Here is a 22,296-nt window from a genome sequence, read left to right as displayed (position 1 = left end):
TCTATTGTTGCCGCAGGAAAAAAATAGAAAAAGAAAAAGGGAGACAGAAAAATGGCGGACCTCAGGAAAATCTGCCCGGAGTCTTTGCCTTGCCGTGTCAACTATTCGCGGAAAACGTCGCTACATGGAAAGCTTTTCATCCTCCTGTGTATTCTTGCAGTGGACTCCGGAGGGGCTACGACCCACTGGGTTGTCACAGAGGACGGAAAAATTCAGCAGCAAGTATGACAGCTCATTGACCTGCTAACGCTTACGTTTGGCGGCTAGCTTATGAAGCTAACTATTTTTCATAGCACCGACTGTAACGTAACTGTAGTACTTATAATAATTTAACTCGGTGCGACTCATTTGTCAGCTTGAGCAACTGTGGATTTAGAGAGAAAGTTCCGTGGATATTAAAATCCCGTTTGTTTGACCAAGTGGTTTAGCTTTATCAGACCTAGTTCCTTTATCTTTTGGTTAACCGGGTCAAGATAAACACTTATTTTTATGACAGTGTGTATGCCTCCCTTGGAAGGCGCTTGCAGATATGCCAGAGCGTCAGTGGTGTTTGGTGCCGACTATAGACAGGGACATTATGTATTTATGTTTATGTGTATTAGGAGCGTCTGACAAGACGAGTGTGCGTGTGTGAAATTAACAATCGGGCGCACTAGTTAAATCAATGACTCCACACTAACTGAATGTTGTCATATCAGAGATTAATCGACTGCCCAAGTCTTTTTCGGCCTAAGTGAGCGAAGCTAAGCACGTCGGTCACGATCGCGCTGTTTTTCAGGTGGACTCCCCTTTAAATCTGAAACACCCGCACGATGTTGTAATCTTCATGAGGCAAGAAACTCGCGTTAACTACCTCAAGAAGCTGGAGGTGGGTTTCCCCATTTATTCTTTCATTCATGCTGGTCATTCGCTGTCTTTACATTTTTTGAATGTCCTGTTTTGACAAACACTTTGTTAAAACAGACCGTAGTTTGTGTCACTACATTATTAAATTAAATTCAGTCGTTTAATTTAAGATCCAATTCCAGTTTCTCATGCCTCACTGCTGCCTTCTTTCCTAATTGTTGAGCAGAAGCAGCTAGTAGCACAGAAGATTCATATTGAGGAGAATGAGGACCGAGATACGGGTTTGGAGCAGAGGCATTACAAGGAGGATGCAGACTGTGTAATGGCTAAGGTACCCCTGGGAGACCTGGATCTGTATGATGGCACTTATGTCTCATTGGAAAGCAAAGACATCAGGTCTGTGCCATTATTTTGCTTTTAAATATGCATTTATGGTTTCTGCTCCTAAATAACCACACGGTCTCTGTGTGATTATGATGAAATTGTCATCTTTTCTTCTCCTCTTTTCTTTCTAGACCTGACGACTACATTGATTCCAGGTCTGCTCTACCCCCAGATCTAGAGAAGCCAGACTGTGGAAAAGTGTTTGAACTACCTTATAGTATCCATGCTTTCCAGCACCTCAGGGTGAGTAGACGCCAAGCTCATCATCTGTTGTGAAGATATAGGGCCGCTTGATGACAAGTATTATCTGCATGGCTTTTTTATTTCCCAACAAATATTTTGAAATGTTATCATGAACCAAACCTCTGGAACTGAATTGTAGAGTTGCATGGGGCGATCGTGGCTCAAGAGTTGGGAGTTCGCCTTGTAATCGGAAGGTTGCCGGTTCGAGCCCCAGCTTGGACAGTCTTGGTCGTTGTGTCCTTGGGCAAGACACTTCACCCGTTGCCTACTGGTGGTGGTCAGAGGGCCTGGTGGCGCCAGTATCCGGCAGCCTCGCCTCTGTCAGTGCGCCCCAGGGTGGCTGTGGCTACAATGTAGCTTGCCATCACCAGTGTGTGAATGGGTGGATGACTGGATATGTAAAGCGCTTTGGTGTCCTTAGGGACTATTAAAGCGCTATATAAATACAGGCCATTTACCATTTACATGGGAGTTCTTGTTTAATTAGGCTTTAAGCCAGTTTTACACTTAATTACTAGAAATGGACCAACTGACCAGCCAGGGACTGGAATCTGCTGTTTTCCGACATGCTCAGCCCAGATCAGCCAGTCTGTCTCATGTGGGTCTGATTATGAGCCGGTCTGTTACACAGATGGGTAACGTGAGCAAGTAGTCATGCCCACACTTGCAGCCTCGTGCTAACATGTCTTTAACTAGAATTTATTTACTGTGAGTGAAGACGCAGAGTTTGCTAAAATAAACAACAGACCTTATTAGACACTTAAAGCACCCTCACCCAGCTGTACTTAAACATTTTAAAGAAGCTAACAAAGGCAAAGAGGCTAAAGTTAAAGCCACCGAGAGCTCAGAGCCAGCCAGCCACAAGGCAGCAGCCTCAGTATGAGCAAAAGATCATAGGAGCTATGAGGGAAACTATGCCGATGAGTAAAAAGGATCAAGGTCCTGGTGATTTTCTAAGCACAGTAGAAAACAATGTAAGTAAATGGCATTAGATTTGTTATATATATTTATTGCAGCTGCTTTTGTTTGGGTAAGTCAAGCATGCCAGGTATAAGTGGATGTATAGCAGCTCATTTAAGTTAATCATTTATGCCTCTTTATAGTAACTAAGCAACTTTCATTCGTGTCATTGAGAGAAGATCCTGTAACTTGGTCTGGGGAAAATTGTAAAGTTTAATCATGTCTTTTATGATAATAACATTTTTCTGAAGAAGAATTGATTTTTGCTCGTATATGCTGCCACTTTTAGTTCTTAGAAAGAAAATCTAAATCAGCAACAATCGTTTTCGGCAGGCCACGCTTAGAATAAAATTGATATTGGCCAAGAAAATTGCATCAATTGCATTTCTGTTAATTACCACTGTGCCATCTAATACAGTTCAGTATAACATAACATACCTACAGTTTTGGATTTTGTTAATATGAAAACGGTGATTATTTATTTTTATGTTATAGGAGGTGCTGATGCCACTGTTGTTTGTTTGTTTTAAACCAACCCTTTGTTGCAGTTTATCTACAAACTTACTTGTATGATGTTTGAATTTAAATTTCTCCTTGAATCCAATATCAAGACGTTTATCATTAATTAGGTACACACCGATCCAGGTTTCTCTAGTTCCAATACTATTCCCATACATTGGAAAAGAGGATTTGTACTGATACCAGTGTTAAATTAATAAGCTGTATTCCGCACTGCAAAGAGTAGACTAGGAGTCCTTTTTTTATGCGTAAGGAGACGGTAGTAAATTAACAAGAAACAACAGGACCAATTTAAATGACATGGAAAACATGTATTTATATTCCATCTGTCTATTTTCTTAACTACTTTTCCAATTCATTGTCGTGGAGTGGATGTAGGTTATCCCATTTGTGAGAGAGCAAAAGACAGGGTACAGCTTGGCCAGTCCATCACAGGGAGACTGATAATCATTCACATCACATTAATCACCACTGTCCTGTTCAGAGTACCCGAATATGCAAACTTCACACAGAAAGGCCTCATCCGGCCGGTGGATTCGGGCCCTCTTGCTGTAATGTGAAGGTCATAACCACTGCACTGTGTCAAGCTTGTATTTATGTTATTGGCTTTATTTGTTTTTACAAGTCTCATTTTAGGTAATTGTGAGAGTCTTTACTGCAGACTGGTGTCAAATAGTAGGGCTGGGCGATATGGCCTAAAATCCGTATCACGGTATAATTTGACGCATGTGCGGTAACGATATATATCGCGATATATTCTTTTCTTCTGTATCACGTATTTTACACACTATAAGGCACACTTAAAATCCTTTAATTTTCTCAAAAATCGAAAGTGTGCCTTATGTATGAATTCTGGTTGTGCTTACTCACCTCGAATCAATTTTATGTGGTACACGGCGCGCAGAAATCTGTCCAAAAATGTTGTAGTACGACTTTGGTAAACTATGAAGGCACGCTGCTTGATGGATTGTCGGAGCATTACGGCTGCCGTAGACAGGAGCCTTGCGGAGTAATCTGGGTCCAAAACTCCGTCTGCTTCAGGTCCCAAAGTCAAACAAACACTGCGGCATCACTGAGAGTTAAAAACTGTCTAAATTCTTTTATCTTTAATAAAATGATCAGCGTTGCTGCTTTACCAGGTGTAACAATGAAGTTTAACATCCAGGCATCCATGAAAACAGAATTGATTAAATTCAACGGAGTTAGAAGTTAGCAGGAAGTTACCTCGCTAGTTTCCACTTAAACATGATATAGCATGTTCTGACTGAGAGACTTCTGAAAAAATTAAAACGTACAGCTCTGCTATCACTTCCAACATAAATGAAGACAGAAAACTAAACAGCAGTGACGTTTTGTAGGGTTACTGAAGTCGGACTAGCTGGTATATAATGATGTGCTACGTGATTGCTAGCAAAACAGCTACGTTAGCATAACATTAGCACAGTGAAGCTGAAGGACAGACGCTAACTTTTTTCCACTCGATAAAAGTTAACGTGAGGGTTTCTGGTGGTTAGAGACAAATGCAGTGGCATGGCAGGATGCTGTAAACGGACCAAACTTCAGTCAGGAGAACAACTGAGATAATCCATCCATAATACGAGGTTAGTCATTAATATACTGCAACAACATGGGAATAGAGCAGCTGCGAGAGAATTCAGCATTAATGAATCAATGGTACGGAAGTGGAGGTAGCGCAGTTTTCAGCTTTCCCCATATTCCAAAAGTGCTTCTTCTCTTTGCTGTTACTGTCGCCCGGCATCATTTGCAGATGATATTGTTTGCAGCCGCTGCAATGCTTTCGACCAAAACAGACGCCGCTTGATGACACCATCAACATGCGCTATCGTGGTAGAGCGGTATAGTCAAAATCTCTACCGTTGGCCAAATTTATATCGTTTCTACCGTATACCGTTTATACCGCCGACCCCTACGCAATAGTTTCTACTTCATCTGCTCCGTCTCAGTTTGAGTGCATGGGATGGAGCAGAGGCATATGAAGCAAAATAATATTAATCAGGAAGTGTGATAAACGCTTCCGTCAAAATGTCAGATCAGTGCATCCTTGCCAAATATGCAACAGCTGTAATCTGTGTCTGGGGATCACAGGGACACCTTTTTATTCCAGAAATAATTGTTGTTTTTGCTGTTAAGTATAATAATTTATTATTAATTTATAAATTATACGTGAAATTTGAAAAGCCAAGATACATTCACCAATTTTGTTTGTTTTGTTTTCCAGGCACACATATTAGTGAGCGAGCGTGTACTTTGAAAGTTGGCAGTCTCTCTGTCTAGCTGTAAAATCACTCGGTTAGCCCTGCTATCACACGAGTTGATTGGTGTACGTTGGACTGGGCGATATGACCCAAAATTCATATCTCGATATTCTTTAGCTGGATGGCGATATACGATACATATCTTGATATTTTTTTAAAGCCATAAAGTAAGAACAAAAAGAGAGTTCTTAGTCAAAGCTGTGTCCCAAATCTCACATAGGCACTTTTATTAACATACCGTGTAGATGTGCAAGAAAAATTTACTCAGAAATAAATTATCAGCATTTATTAAATAATAATGCTCCATAAATAAAATAAAACAATGTTGTTTTTGTGCATAACAAAAAGCTCACAATTGTGCAGTCAAAATGTAAACTAAAAGATGCTGAGCAGAATAACAAAGAGACAGATTTCGCAGCTGCTCTGTTCCCAAGTTCTACTGCGTGACTGACAGCCTGGAGTTTGAAATCCACTTTGTAACCGTGTCTCTTACAGGTGCCATTTGTGGTCCTTATACACACACAGTACGGTAATATTATGTTGAAGCAGAGTACGTACTACTCTGCGAGGCTCCTCGGTAGCCGTAATGCTTCAACAATCCATCAAGCAGTGCAGCTTTTGTAGCTTACCAAAGTCGTACCAAAATATTTTTTTGACAAGTTTCTGAGCGCTGTGTACCACATAAAATCGGTTCGCGGTCAGTAAGCACAACCAGAATTCATACATAAGGCGCACTGTCGATTTTTGAGAAAATGAAAGGATTTTAGGCATCAACGCGTTAGCCCGGTTAGCTCGTTAACGCCCTCCAGCCCCACGCACGGGGCGATCCGCGGTAACTCGTTAACAGAGATTTATGTTAACGTTACTGCAGTTATGGCGTTAACATCACGCTGACAGCACTAAAATAGTAATCTCCAAATGTTTTCTTTTTACCGACCAGCTCCTCTTTGATAGCTGCCGTGTCCATCTTGTCGTTGCCTGCAGGTGAAGCGATGGGGGAGGGGGAGTTGTGTTCAGTGAAGGAGAGAAGCGAGGCAGAGTAACGTTGCGTAGAGACGAAAGAGAGGCAAACTTGCGGCTCCACAAGTATAATTATAGCGTAACATAGACTATATCGATATAAACGATATTGTCACATCTCATATCTCGTATAAAAATATATCGATATTTTAAAAAAATTGATATATCGCCCAGTCCTAGGTGTACGGCACCAAGGAGACTTCAGCCTTTTTGCTTGTTTGATCGCCTGCTAAAATATGATCTAATTGTCTTCCCCTTCTCTCTCCTCTAGGGTGTACAGGAGAGGGCAAACCTGACCTCCCCACTTCTTTCTAAGGAGGATCCTATTTTTAGTTCATTGTCTCCTAAGCTGGGTCGGAGTGCTGACGAGGTGGGTCATCGCATCCATCAAGGCTTACTGAGGGTAAGGGTCTCTCTGTGAAACATTTACTCAGTATACTTAAAAACAAGAAAAAGTAACTGTTTTTGTTTTTTCCTTTGGAGTTGGTGTAGGAATATGATATAAGTACTGGTAAATGGTAATGGTCCTTTTTGCATGTCTGCTTATCTAAATTTGTTCTGTTCAGATGATTGGTTTATGACACCCAAATATTGAAGCAATAGTCATTCTGAGTGCAAGGCCAGACACGTTCTAAAGCACAGATTATCAGTGAGTCTTATTAAGGTTATTGAGCTCTGCTGTCCAACGCAACAATATGAAGGAGGAGGAAAAGCTAAAATTCTGTAGAACCTTAAAAGTTGGCAGTTTGTGTATTTCGTAAGGCATAAAAAAGACGCATAACTTTAGGATTGTGTGTTTCAGAATTCGTCGTCCTGGGTGCTGTACAACATGGCGTCATTTTATTGGCGTATAAAGAATGAGCCTCGGAAGGCCGTGGATTGCGTTGTGCGCGCTCTGCATTTCTCCCCAAGGTACTGTGAGGCTCGTAAGACGAGTTTTGCGGTAATATTTAGTTTATTGCGTGCGAGTGGTCACAGGTGTATCTGTCTGTTTGTTGTTCCTGTAGGCAGCACAAGGATATAGCCCTGGTTAACATGGCCAACATCCTACATCGTGCCCATTTTTCAGCGGATGCTGCTATCCTCGCCCACGCTGCCCTCGACCTTACCTCAGACCTCTTCACCAGTCACTACACTTTAGGCAACATTTATGCTGTAAGTTAAAGGGAAACCTTCAAGCCACAGTGAATGCTCGAGTCTTTAAATCTTGTTTTATCACAGGATTTCCTGAATTTCACTGTAGTTAGGTTTCAGAGAGAATCAAAATCCAGCTATCAAAATCCTGTTTTCTTACAGACTAGTATTTTAGAAAATTTCTGACTATCAGTGGATTTACAAGCAAGGCCTGTAAAACAGTTTTCATATTTACGGGGAGTACCAGTATTTTACAAAACATATTTTTATATAACACTTCTCTTTGTGTCCACCAGACTTTCTATCAGTGTACTAGTCTGTACATATTTTTAGTCTGTTTATCGTTCTGTTGTGCTCGCAAAGAGTCGCTGCATGAAACAGGTAAGTCTGACCTCTGCTGTATCTGTCGTGCTTTATGTGTCCTCTTCTGTTGCTGTCTGACTAGATGCTTGGGGAATACAACCACTCGGTGCTGTGTTACGAGCAGGCACTGCAGGCCCAGCCAGGCTATGAACAGGCCCTAAGGAGGAAGCATGCTGTGTTGTGTCAGCAAAAGCTGGAGCAACGCCTGGAAGCCCAGCACAGGTACACAAGCATTTTAACACACTCTCTAAGTGTTTTTGGTTGTGTTTTTGTTTTTACTGTACATTTCTGTTACTGATAATGCCAAAAAAAAAGCCTTGCAATGAAAATATATTGTCATTTGCTGTATGTCGAGGTTGTTCAGTGATTACAAGAAATACGCATAGACCTACCTGTAGGGAAGTCAAAATATGTGATTAAAATAAGTGCAGAGCTGGCAGCCAATGGACTATTTTTACACTTATCCATGTCTACCAACTGTCCTGTTTTTCCCCTCTTTGTTTTCCATATTCGTAGGTCCCTACAGCGGACACTGAATGAGCTGAAGGAGTACCAGAAGCAGCATGACCACTACCTTCGCCAGCAGGAGGCGCTGGACAAACACAAGCTGCTGCAGGAAGAACAAATCCTGCGCAACATTATCCATGAAACCCAGATGGCCAAAGAAGCCCAACTTGGTGAGATGCCACATACAGGAATTAAACGAGAACAGAACAGGAAAGAGAACGTTTAGAATAGTCATGAGATTATTGCAAAGTATTGTAATCACACAGTTTAGTTAATGAGTTTTGCAGCAAATTATGTTCTACTTTGGAGAAAGCTAATTGCTTTACCAGGTCAAAAGATAATGTGAGGAGCCTGTGCTGGCTGTGGTTTAGCTTGTTACATACTAAATTAATGTGCATTTTTATAATTGTGAAAAAGAAGCGACTTGTTCAGCCAGTTGTTTTACTGCAAACTGATGTGTATCAGTTCTGAGGAGGGCAAAGTTTATTACTTGGTTTCACATAGCAGAAGTGGTAAAGCTGTCAAGGTGCAGTAGAGATGATTGTGAAGTTGTGAAACTCATAAATGAACTCAAGCATGAATAAGCAAATTCACAATATGAGCAACTCAACAAGATGTCAAGCCACATTATTCTAGGTTTACACATGGTCCCTTTAAAAAAAAAACAAAAGTAGGGTTTAGTTGGGGTTAGGTGCAAAAACAGGTTTGGCTGTAACGTAGACTACGAGGAAACAAATTAAACAAAACTTTATCTCGATCACAATTAGGGATGGGTATCGTTTAGGTTTTATCCGATACCGGTGCCAAACCGGTACTTTTGAAACGGTGCCGGTGCTTAAACGGTGCTCAAACCGGTGCTTAAAGAATGGAGAACACAAAATTGGTCCAAAAACCTCTCATGTTCAGCTGTTTGTTTGTTTTTTGTAAAAAGATAACAATGTTAGCCTTTTCTGCAGCTATAGGGCATATATGGTATCACTCTTGGTTGGAAGCAGTGCTTAATCAATGGAAAAAACACAAACTTTGTCCAAAAACCTCTCATGTTCAGCTGTTTTTTTGTAAAAAGATAACAATGTTAGCCTTTTCTTCAGCTATAGGGCATATATGGTATCACTCTTGGCTGGAAGCAGTGCTTAAACAATGGAAAAAACACCAACTTTGTCCAAAAACCTCTCATGTTTAACTGTTTTCCACTTTTTCTTTGGTCATTTTAGCCTTTTTGGCCAGGGTGAAGGGAGTATCTGCCATCAAACAAGAAGACAGCCGCATGTAACTACGACGGTGTTTGCTAGTTCACCGTACATGCATTAATTTAATAACGTGGTTAGCCTACTCAACGTAAATTACACACGAACAACATTAAGCTACTCACGCAGAGAAGAACGGCTGCTGCTGCCATCATCATCCTCATCATTTCTGCTACACTGGCAGGGCTAGGGGCCAGGACTCTACTCTTCGGGTTCTTGGGGGATGTTGCTAACTCCAGGTCTGATAACAGGCACCACACCCGCAGTAGATGTGCACGGCGTGAGGTCTCACACCAAGCTATCAAACACGGCGCATTTCTCGGCTTTAAAAAAAACGCTATGCGTCGCCAGGTGTTTCATCGGATTTGAGGTGTTACCTCCTTTGACAGTATCACAGTATCACCTTAAAGCACTTGTTGCAGGCTGCTGAGTTTGCATCTTTTGCTGTGAAGTACAGCCAGACTTTTGACCGCTTCGCCTTGGGCATATTTAATCTGTAGCTCTGCTCTAAAAGAACGTACGTACCTGGACCCGCCTACTATCCTCGGAAACGTAAAATGATTGGCTAGAATTGGTTCAGGAAAAAAAAGCACCGAAATAAAGCACCGAAATGTGCGCTGCTTTTCGGTCTGGTTACTACCGTTTATGTCAGAACACCGGTACCCATCCCTAATCACAATTTTGTCTCCACACAATTATTTGAATGCGATCGAACGATATTAAAAGTGTGTTCTCCGTCAGTAGAACACCAAGAAAAAGCAAATTAAGCACTTGCTAAATCGTCTTGATGCATTCTCCATCATCCAGATAAGTAAATCTCCAAAGGTTGATTCTGTTGATCTGGACGTAGCGTTTTCAGTCGGAGAAACGTTTCGTCACTGATCCAAGTGACTACTTCAGTCTCACCTGACTGCAGGGAAACCTGCAGTCAGCTGAGCGCGGAGTCAAGGAGGCCATTTACGTGAAAAGGGAAAGACCATCTCTGAATCGAGGAGAGGGCCTAAGGGTACATCTTTCGCCATCCTACAATGCTGTGATTGCAGCCATTCCCCAACTCTCTGTGAAGGGTACTCATGGCCATTGATCAGTGGGTGTTGATCTATGGTCATGAGAATTTGCATAATCATGATGAAGGAACTGACCTCCCAGCCCATTGTTCCTTCAGTGGGCTGGTTTCAGCCATTATTCAAATGTACTGTTTATAAGACTGGGGAAACCTGCAGTCAGCTGAGACTGAAGAAGTCACTTGGATGAGTGACGAAACGTTTCTCCCACTGAAAACGCTACGTCCAGATGAACAGAATCAACCTTTGGACACTTGCTAAATCAGTGTCTTACCATTTACCTGCACGTGCCACAGCTGTTTACTGCAGCTGACAGCTTGAAGTTTCCTGGACTATTCAGGAGAATATTAAACAACATTAAAATATAGATTTAAAGCACCATGAAAATATCTGACACTGCAAAAGCTGAAGAGCTTGTGCCTTAAAGCTGATCATCATCCCACTGCTCGGAAATACTTTGGAATTGGTGCCAGTCTGAACAAACGATTTGCCAAGAGAGCACTAGAGTTGTCTGTGAACCACAAAGCAACATAGTCATTTGCTGTATGTCGAGTTATCCGGCCACCTGCAGTATAATTAATGCATGTATACCAAAAAAAATTGTGCAATTGTGAATCTTCCAAAATCAACTCAGATGTCCATAAAAGCGAGCCTTGCAGCGCATCAGCATATCCAACCAGATCATAAAGACATTTGGTCAAAAAGTATATTTCCAATAAACACAGTGATTAATAAAGGCAGACAGTTGTCTTTCTACAATGACAAAACCTGTGTTCTATGTAGAATGTCGCAGAGGAATCTCATAGCTGTCGAGTATTTTACTCGAGTTTTACTAGAGTTATTTTACGTGTTATTCACACAGGTACAATGAATGGAGTGAAAGATTTTGCTAGGTTAGGTGTTAGGTCAGGCGAATAAAAAACAGATATTCTAATTAACAGGAATATAGCACAGTGTATAAAGCGAAAGCAGTGCCATGTCTGTTTAATTTTCTAAGTTCTTTTTTTTAAATTTTTTTTTATACAATTTATGTTTGTTAGTTTTCTTCAAAGAGATCCGCTTAATTCTGGCAAATTAGAAAGACCGGTTTTATTTTAGTCTGTACATTAGCAAGAGTGTCACACAATATGAGTATGAAAATAGGATTTTGTTTACATGACAGAAAAAAAAGATTTCTGTCACTAAAATCAATGAATAATCATGACAAATAATTGTGATCTCAATTTTTAACAGCATTTTGGTCATAGTCATACAGCCCTAAAACAGTCCTTAGGCTCCTCTTGAACGGTGACTTCAAATAAATAGTTTTCTGATAAGTTCATATTCTAAATTGCTAGTTACAAGTCATTTATTGACGTTGTTGTCTTCAACACACTAAAATGCTTAGCTTTAGGTTCTAAGATGGGACTACACTAACTCACTTCCCAGTGGCTCAGTCCCTCTTTTATAGTCTCCGAGTGTTTAGAATAGCATCTGAGAATTTTCCATCATGTGTGTTTCAGGTAACCATCAGATGTGTCGGCTGGGTCAGCAGCAGCGCAGCCTCTACTGCCCGTTTGACCTGCCTGTGCGCTACCACCGGGGTGATCTCTTTGAACATGTTCAGTATGTCCAAGTGAGTCGTTGAAAAAACTGTTTATAAGAAAATGTAGACATCAAAATGATAAACGCTGACTGCCTTCTTGGCAGATGTGCACACTATTGAAAGTATGTTTAAAAAGTTCATCACGAGAGGTTATTCTAGTCTAAAAGCAATGGCATAATCTCTTCTTTTCTGAATGACTTTAGGGATATCACTTTTTTGCTATGACAAATCAGTTCTAGTGTACAAAAATTGTTCTGTTCAGTTGCAGTTAGTGTCCTTGCCAAAGTGACTGTTAGATGTGACAAAAAGAAAATACACTCTGTTAATATGTTAAGAACTGGTGGATCAGTCAGTCTGCCTTTTTTTTTTTTCCAAGTTAAGTCACAAAAACCATCAAACAGTAATGAAACTGGCTCTCGGGTTCTCATTTCCTCTGAAAGGAAAGAATAAGAATTACCTCTGCTGTACAGGAGACGTTCTCAGTCTCAGAAATTAACGGCACACTGTAATGGCTGCACACGACTACATCCCCCCCGATGATAAATTTACATCAGTCACTCTGTAGAGAGCTCTTGCGTACGGGTAGATGTGAACACTCTAACACTGGCAAATGCATGTAAAATTCAAAACATAATTTGCATTTAAAACATTTTTTCACTTACTACATAAAATATGTCACAGTTTGAATGTCATCAGTATTTTTCTACAGTGTAGAGAATATCAAAACCAATGAACAATCCACGAATGAGCATGTGTGTTCAAACAGAAGGACAATGTTTCTTAGCCCAGGGTTTTTGTTTGTGTTTTTATAGACAAACAATTTAAATGCAATGACACTGCTGTGTTCTTTCTACAAGAATAAAACAAACATTTATTTATTGAGTCATTATTTATGAAGAACCTTGTTTTACTTTGTGTTTCTGTCTTTGTTCGTAGTTTGGAGAAGAGGTGTCAGTGGCATCCAGTGTGGCACTTGTGTCAGAGCGCAACTCAAACCAGACGGAAGCCAGCCCCCAGCTCCACCCCACTGTGTCTGGGGGCCAGGATCCCGCTGCCGCCCTCTGGGGCAGCCATCAGGATTACACAAAGGCAGGCTAAACCAATTACATGTTTTTTGTTTTTGTTTTCTTTTAATTTTATTTTTTTTCACAGGTGAAATCTGTGACTGTAAATAAAAACAAACTAAATAAATAAAACTAAATAAAACTCTTGCAGTGCTTAAACAAACTTTAAACAAATTGCTCGAAATGAACTTAAACTCACCATAGTACTTACAGCACTGTGTGGGAACTGGTGGTTTACATTTGGCAGACAAATTTAAATACTGAAGAGAAAATATTAGACTTGTAAAATAGTCACGTATAGCCTGGATAAACTGGATAACTAGAGCGTGATCATGTTTTGAATAATTAGAGTTACAGGAAGTGTGTTTGTGCTGTAGGACTTGCAGAGGATGTTGTGGCCTCAGAGGTCTGACTGTGCCCATGAGTATCCAAGTGTCCCCCCAGCTCACCTGCTGCCAACCTACTACCTTTCACCTGAATCACAGGGCATCAGGTCAGTACAGATTCCTGGATGGGCACATTTCTAGTGGTAGCAGCATAGATGTATTAGTTTCACATTCCTCAGACGGATCCACAGGAATGCAAAAGAAACACATGTGTTCAAAGAGCTTTGCAAAAAAAAAGAATAATGAGTGAAATATGTCTGCTTATGTTTATTCAGCCCAGTGGCAACTCTTCTTTATGGGACCAGCAGTCTTTCTGGGACAGTAGGTCTGCCAGACTGTGGTCCTGTCCCCCAACCATACCCAGCCCTTCTGCCTGCCTCACTAGAGTGGCCCCTGGAAGAAAAGGAGCTGCCAGATCTTTTTGCCTCTGAGGTATCTGTCTGTCTATTTGTACACGTGCAAGACATTTGCATATGAAAACAACTACTACAGTCATCTTGTGCGTGTGTGTGTGTATTTTTTTTTTGTGGCAAAGACTATCCCTATACACATATTTCTGTCTATGTATACAGATACTGCAGTTACGTAGTGGAGGATGGACGCTGGACCAAATTGGCCATAGAATTGCTCAAGCCATGAAACAAGTAAGGGAGCTCCTCACATCCACACAGGTTCTGATCGTTACTATGTATCTTACCATTTGGTGTATAAGCCTAAATCTGTATAGAGTGCTACAGAATATGTTTATTTTTCTTTAAATATAGTTTAGACGAACCCTTTACTCACTCAGTGCTCCTGCAGTCCAACTTAAGTTGAGTTCACAAGAAGTTTCCATTATATCTGAAGTCTGATTATGAATAACTCTAGTCACTCCAAATAGCTCCCAGCTCAAATTGTTTGAGGCCACCTTAAGCTAACCTAAGTTTGTTTTGTATGTATAGGCCACTATACCCCGCTGGCAGGTCCACAATGAGGCAGCTCTATTTTGGCGAGCCAAAGGCAATGGCAGCCGTGCCCTGCAGTGCCTGCGCCAAGCCTTGAGCTCAACTCCGCCTTCCCATCGCCACCTGCCTCTCGCCAATGCTGCAAACCTGCTGCTACACCACGGCCTAAGCACCCACGCACAAACACTGCTGGAGTATGCATTGGCACTTAATGCGTCAGAGGTAAATAACCTGCTGGGTTATGCTATTTCAGTATGCTGTACAAGTAGTTTGTTTAGGTGTGCTTTATATTTTGGTTTGTGTTGGAGAAACGCATTTGTTAACACAAACGGTATTCATCACATCGCTTTGCGTCAAAGGAAACAAAAACACGGCTGTTATCGTCTTTACAGCACACTGCATTGTACTAGACTGAAAATCCCAAATCAGCAGTAGTGTGTTTTTTATTGACTGTGCTGAATGCGACTTAACGAACAAACTTCTGATGAACTGCATTTTTGATGGCTTCACAGAGCACCACTTTTCAATTACTGGGATCAGTAGTGTTATTGTGCCATGGCTGAGCACTCACCTCAAGGTGGTTCTAGGAACCACCTTGAGATAGTCTAAAGAAGTTTAATCACACATTTAATCCTTAAAATATTTTAATATATAAGAAGAAAATGCAGTTTCAAAAATATATCTCGAGTTTTATATATGATAAATAGATGCTGCTTTAAATTTCTTAAATTGCAAGAAATCAGTATGAAAAAACAGAAGTTCGGTTAGGTCATTGCGCAGACTGTTATTTAATTAAAAACTGAAGTTTTTTGTTAATTGATGGGAGTTTTTTTTGTTAGTTTTATAGTAAAGAATACAAAAATCTTGCATTTTTAGTACACAAATTTTGTGTCATTTAATGGTTTATCTATTAGTTGTTTTAGTGTAGTATGAATGGTTACAGTGGAGGTGTTTATTAGAAGGAAAAGCTGTAAAAATGTGAAAATACAGTTAAAAGTCAGATATTTTGTGCCCTTATTCACATTTTCCAAAGCTGCCAGTGGGCCAGAATGGAGTCTTTGTCTTTGGCAGAGCTTATTTTGGCCCCTGAGCGTTATGTTTTGACACACCCGATCAAGAAAATGCCATAGAGAAACCACAGACTAAATTCGATAAGGAAAATTTCCAATATCATTCTAAATCAAGCTTTGCGGGTAAAAACTGGTTTATGCGTGCAGAGAATTCTCATGCTATAATAATTCAGGGAACCGCAGGTCAATTGTGTGCTGTTTTACATGCATGATTTAAAAAAAAAAAAAAAAAAAAAAAAAAAAGCAGATCCTCCACAGATAACAGGAACAATGTTCATTATCACGCACATCATCCACCATCTAATTTCACCCGTCTTGTCTTGTTTTTGGTTTTTTTTCCTCCCTCAGCCTCACACCCTGCTCAGCCTGGTGAGCGTACACTTGGCCCAGGGCAATGTGACAGGTGCCCTGGCCCTGTTCCGTCACATCCTGGTCACGGCCCTTTCCTCCTCTTCCTTCACGTCCTTTTCTGGCTGTGAGCAGTGCCGCAACAGTCTACCTCTGCTGCGTTGTCTTCAGTTCTACCCCTCCCTTTACAATCTCTCAAACCGACAGTCCTGCTCAAGTGAGTAACTTGGGGGGTGGGGGGAAAAAATACCGCCTAGTTTTGTTGTTTATTTGTGGGTGTTTTTTTGTTTTTTTTTTTGGTTGTTTTTGTTACAGAGTGTGTCTAAAATGATGAATTACAGTACAGATTCAGATGATCAGCAGTGACCTAGTTGAAAGTTTTGCATGACAAAATTCAAGTGGGAGTATTTTAAAGAAATCTTTGCATACTAAAAACAAGATAAATATTTATTCAAAGCTAATAGTTGCAAAATGATAATGTTCTCAAGTTGCTGAAACCCTGAAATATCTGAAGTTTTGTAAAATGAAGAACTCTCTCTTTTAAAAGCAGAGCTTTATTGGGCGACCAGAGAAACTCATTCTCTGCCCACTGGCTGTGTTGGGGTTTTTTTTGGGTTTTTTCCTGTGTTGGTTCACAGTACGCTGAAATGCTGTAACAGCCACTTGAGCAGAATCTGTCACATCTAATTTAAGGGTTTTATTTTTATTCGGTTGAATACAGGATTAAACATTCCCAGTAGTGTTTAATGCGGGAATGTTTGAATTAATCAGCAAATGTAATAGCGTTTATTAAGAGCTGGTGAGTCTAAATGCATTTATTAGAGCTTTGCAAATATTTATTTTTCTATCTCTATGAGCTGAAGTGAAATTTAGCCTCGGACTCATCTGCTTTGGGCCTTACACTCACAAACCACCTCGTGTTGCTCTGCCTGAAGCTGCAAGAGTTGCTGTGAAAAACTGCTTGTATGTTGGGTTTCTTTCCTGTATTCATATCAGTGGGAGTGGAGAGAACAGTGCTTTGAAGTGGAGAAATTTTTCCACTCAATAATTTAAGCTGCAGAAAATAGCTGATGCCAGATTTAGAAGGGACTATATTTTGCACTCTAAAGTTGAAGGTTGCGTCCATAAAGCGCACACCAAATGTCTGAGGTTGCTTGAGCCCTTACAAAGCGCATATCTACCATTTAGATTTTGAGGTAAAATTCATAGCCAAACATATCAGTCAGTTTACAGTAGTTACCGAACGGCTGCCAAAGACCTACTAATACAAGAAAGAGAACCATATAACGTGGGGGAAAACATGTAGGCTTCTTCAGAGGACAGTGAGACAGTAAATGGAGTCGGCATACGTAGATTTTGAACTGACTGATTTTTTTTTTAAAACCCAAAAACAAACACAGTAGCTGTGTTTTCACTGTTTGAAGTAAGTACAACAGAAAATTGTTTCCAGTGAGCTGCAGTGCAAAATCTGTAAGGCTGTGAGCTAAGGTTGAACAGTTATCACATGATATTCTGGATAAATGTTAAAAGAATAGCAAAAAATAACCAAAATTATTTCATAGTTCTCCACCTAAGTGGGGGAAAATACTTTTTAAAAAGTTGTATTAGCTAAAATTACTGAAGCATAATGTCTAAATTGATAAAAAATATTTGCAAATATGCGAAACCCTTACATAATAATCCATTCATCATTGTTTAATTAGTCTTTTTTTGTTTTTGTGCATTTGTGTCCGTTTTTGTCAACCATATCAGAATAATTTTGTAGTTTCATTTTAACTGCATGCTTTTTGTGGTAGTGTTTGAAGTAATAAGTGAACCTCCCATTTATAGTTGATCCGGAGGGCACTGCATGCATGGCTGAGGAGGACCTCGGCCTGCAGCTGGAAGACTGGGAGGGCAGTGAAGAGAAGCAGGACGCACCGGCCATTTCTGCCATGGAAGACACTCTGCTCTTTGAGAGTAAGAATTTGATATGTGGCGTCTTCACTGACACAATGAAAGCAATCAAGAGATTATGTCTGTGGCACTTCAGCAAGGATGTATTTGGTCTAAATAATTCAGAACTTGAGATTCCGTCTTGTGCAGTTTGGCATGTGGCAAAAATGTGTAGTGTAAGTGTCACAGACAAGTGAGATTTAACAGCAGTGGAATACTTCACTACATTTTACTTTCAGGTTCCCATAGTCTACTTTGGGGTGTCCTATCGTTTTTTTCTTGTTTGCTTGTTTTGGGGTTTACATGCTCTTTCTTTCCTGTTGAGCTAATGTTTCGTAATCCTATTCATTCCTTTCTCCGCACCATGCAGAGGTCATCGTGGACAGTAACGGCTCAGATGAGGCAGCCGGGCAGCAGCAGGCTTCTCCTTCTGCATCGGCAGCGGCAAAAATGAGCGCTTCTTTTGGAGATGGAGGAGAAAAGGAGGAGGAGGACTGGCAGCTGAAGGAGGATCTGATGGGAGCATTTGAGGGTGCACTGGATGTCGGTGGGAAGCGAGGTGACCTGCGAGGTATCCGGGTGCTAAAGAACGACCGCGTCATGGGTGCTCGTCCTGGTAGTGGGCCCTGTTTTGGAAACTGTGAGGATGATGAGGGAGCAGAGTGGGTAAGTGTGGACGTTCACTGGTTTTTAAATGGCAGAACTGAGTTTGAGTAATCCTTGCCAACATCTCAGATATTTGTGAGTACCTTAATTGAATATTACTACTACTTATTGGTCTTCAGATCACTTTCCAAGTAAAGCGGGTCAGAAAGGCTAAAGTGGATGGGTCAGAAAGTGTTTCCACCTCTGATGACAGCCAGAATGGGGACTCACTGCCTGGGGGTCACTCTGTTTTGGAGATCAGCGGTCCAACTATCCCATCGCCCGGTCCTTCAGGTAACACATAAACCTTTCGTATTAACTGACAACATCACGCACAGAGAAAAAGCCTCTCAGAGAGGTGTCACTGTATTTTTCTTTTTCTTTATTCTTTGGACAGGTCGTTGGAGAGACTACACAAGTCTTGGCTGGCCAGGGCCAGAGGAGTGCCAGCGGATACGGAGGGTGGACCTCACCACTGTAGCTAGCACTTGGTTGGCTGTTTCTGCCAAGAACATTGAGTAAGGCTCTCACTGTCCTGAATATGTTTTTATCCTGTATTTATGAAGTTCTAAACAGATTCAAAGAGGATTTATTTTATTGCCATATCGCTGTGAAAGCAGGTGGCAATTTCATTTTTAACAGAACTTAGAAATGCGTTTATAAGAAATAGACAGCTGCATAATTTATTTTTATTTTCTCTCCACTCCCTCCCGTCAGCATCACAGAGCACATAGACTTTGCCACTCCACTCCAGGAGCCAGCTGTTGAACCTTTATGCAACGCCAACCTAGCTGCTAGTATGCACACCCTCGACCACCTGGCAGGGGTAGCCAATCGTGCCGCTATCCATTACACTGGGGAGAGCCAACTGCGTGAGGTATGCTGAGGCAGAAGCAGGAGATAACAAGAGCCAACATATAAAATAAATGCAAACAGCACAAGACTGGAAAAAAGTTCCATGCTAAGGTTTCCTTTACAGAAGGATTTTTCTAAGAGCAAATAAGATGAACTTAATCACATCAAAACTAATGTCACTACATTCTAGTCTTCTCATCCAAATTGTTGACAAGCTTGTATATCGCTCTTTTTAAACTTAAAAGTTTCAAATTACCCTTAAGTGGGGGAAAACACACAACATTTAATAACAATCTCAGAACCTTCTTAAGAAATAAAAAACACAATTGTGTTGTGTTTAACTTGATTGACAGAATTTTTTTTAAACCCATCTTTCTTACAGTAGCTCATAGTGTGATTTATGTCTCTTCTTTTCCAAACCCAAAGGTCCTGCAGAACCTCGGCAAAGATAAGTTTTCCCCACAGTCCTTTGAGCAGGTGGGCACCCGCATCGCTAAAGTCCTGGAGAAGGTAAGGACTCTCTGATGGTCCAAGGCAATTTAAAAAGAAGTTTTTGCTTTAGAATAATAGATTCTTCTACCTACTATGACTTGAATGTACAGCAAGTCATGTTCATATATAAGGAGAATACTGTTTTACTGTGATTACCATTAGACTAGTATTTTAATAAAGGAAAGATGTCTAAAAATATATTCAGCTGTATAAACATCTGATCACTGGTCGTCTCCTTGGCGCTACAGCATGTTATTCAGAATATCCTTCGCTTTAAGTCAAAACTGAATCTAGCAAATATAAACACCCCACTGTGAAAGTCAGTACTGTGGTTTATTCACTTCTGGTGGTTTGTTTGTCCAGTCGGGCTTTATGATTAAACTCTCCAAAGTTTTTCTCTGAATATTATTCTACTTCTTTTGATAGCTTAACCATGCAACTCCAGTGAGACTAACACGGTTCATTGAGTTTTTCTCTTCTCTAATCCCTAAAACGGCAGAATCAGACTTCCTGGGTTTTATCCAGCATGGCTGCACTATACTGGAGAGTGAAAGGTCAAGGCAAGAGAGCCATCGACTGTCTACGACAAGCACTCAACTATGCTCCTCATCATATGAAGGCAAGATAGGCAAAAGTTGTTCCCAACAGTGGTTTTCTTGTGAACATGAAAAATAAATCTCTTTATATGTTTTTCTTTTTGTTTTGTTTTTTTCTCCCTCTCATGACTTTTAAACCAGGATGTGCCACTTATCAGCCTGGCCAACATCTTCCAGAACGCCCGGCTATGGGAGGACGCGCTTACAGTGGCTCGCATGGCAGTAGAAATTGCTCCGCACTTCGTCGTGAACCACTTTACCCTTGCCAATGTCTATATAGCAATGGTGACAGCCACAGTCACATTTTTTTCTAATAATCCATCAATATTTACTGAGAGCTGCTCGCCAGCATCATAAGTTGAAGCAGTGCTACAACACAATGTCAGGACATTTATCAAGCAGTGAACCACATCAAGTGTCTTTGCTTTTCTCGTCACCAGGAGGAGTTTGAGAAAGCCATGCGCTGGTACGAGTCTACTTTGAAGCTGCAGCCAGAGTTCGCTCCTGCCAAAGATCGACTGAGAACCATTCAGTGTTACCTGCTCACCAAGAGGGAACGTCGTCAGCCCTAAACCACTCAGCCAGTTTAATCCCAGTAGTACCCACTGGCCATGCACACATCAGATAAACACTCACACACATACATGCAGACAGAATACACATCAGAAGATTGCAACAAACTTGCACAAAGTAAAAGTGTAAGAAAAATGAACTAAGTCAAACATGAGGTGTCGAGCTTTATATTCGGCTGAATCTGAGTCCTTGTTTGTTTTTGTTTTTTGGGGGGTTTTGTGTGAGGGTGGGGATTGTTTTTATTTATTTTTTTTTTTTTTTAAAAAGGTCTAACCAATACCAAGAATTAAGTTTGAACTGTCATACAGTAAAACTGTAGATAATCTTGGCCCACTACTTGCAGGATTTTTATGTTATGTCTCAAAATCAAAAGGCTCAGACTCATTTTTGCAAATCAATTTTTGCGTGATTTGCAATAAAAGTTGGACAAAACTAATGACCACCGAACCCACCGAATTCTATTACATTATTTTATTTAAATTGAAGAAAAGCTTAAACTGTCTTTCTTGAAGACATTTTACTGCTGTTTAATATGAGGAAGTGGGATCTATAACAAAAACAAAAAAGGTATATTGCTCTATTACGCTGAAGGATAATGAGATGGTACATTTTAATCTAAAGTAATTGGGGATGATACAGTATTTGCTTTTGCTGAGACGGTATGGAATGTGCTTTTCAACTCGAGTTTAAATGAGGTTGACTCGATTAATATATTCCCTCACTATTTCTGCTTCTTAAAATGGATGGGGACATTCAGTTCTTTTGCACTTTTTTTTTTTTCTTATAGCATTCCTATTTATATGGGACCTAAACGATTAGATTTTCGCGCCAAGCTACAAAAGACAGAAAATAAACTATGCTATTACATTTGCTTCTTAACTTATGGAAATCATCTGGCAGAAAAATGATATCTCATTGCCCATCTATAAAAAGAAAAAATAATGATTAAAAAATCATCTGTATGAATCTGGAATCTGTATTAAATGTACAGTATTAAAGGCAGTGTGTGGATTTCACTTTGTTTCTCTGTGTCATTTCTTTGTTTCACTGGAAAATAAAAGCATAGGGGAGATTTCATGATTGAAAACTATGATCATAAAGACAAGCTCAGCATTCTTTTTTTTCCACTCATGTAATCTTAAAAAATTGCCAAGTGGTGGCACTGTTTGACTTTTTTTTTAACCAACTTTATTTCCCAACATTGTCTCTCTCTTTGCGAATCCCATTAGGACAAAGTTAA

General features: G+C 40.4%; 1 protein-coding gene across 1 annotated transcript; it reads left to right on the top strand.

Moving 5' to 3' along the window:
* Nucleotides 1-44: 44 nt before the first annotated feature.
* On the top strand, nt 45-22,055 carry ttc17 (tetratricopeptide repeat domain 17). Its single transcript, XM_063471226.1, has 25 exons — nt 45-222; nt 779-868; nt 1,073-1,242; nt 1,362-1,473; nt 6,520-6,651; nt 7,051-7,160; nt 7,256-7,403; nt 7,828-7,967; nt 8,262-8,422; nt 12,066-12,178; nt 13,085-13,237; nt 13,590-13,705; nt 13,874-14,030; nt 14,171-14,242; nt 14,540-14,764; nt 15,961-16,177; nt 17,791-17,919; nt 18,266-18,561; nt 18,681-18,834; nt 18,938-19,058; nt 19,258-19,417; nt 19,822-19,905; nt 20,387-20,506; nt 20,625-20,768; nt 20,924-22,055. Exons 1-25 carry the CDS (start codon nt 52-54, stop codon nt 21,053-21,055), a joined length of 3,627 nt encoding a protein of 1,208 aa, XP_063327296.1. The 5' UTR covers nt 45-51; the 3' UTR covers nt 21,056-22,055.
* The last annotated feature ends 241 nt before the right edge of the window (nt 22,056-22,296 follow it).

Source organism: Pelmatolapia mariae, linkage group LG1, assembly GCF_036321145.2.
Source record: "Pelmatolapia mariae isolate MD_Pm_ZW linkage group LG1, Pm_UMD_F_2, whole genome shotgun sequence".
Classification (NCBI taxonomy): Eukaryota; Metazoa; Chordata; class Actinopteri; order Cichliformes; family Cichlidae; genus Pelmatolapia; species Pelmatolapia mariae.
Note: the sequence above shows the minus strand (reverse complement) of the source record. Positions and strands in the feature narration are given on the sequence as shown.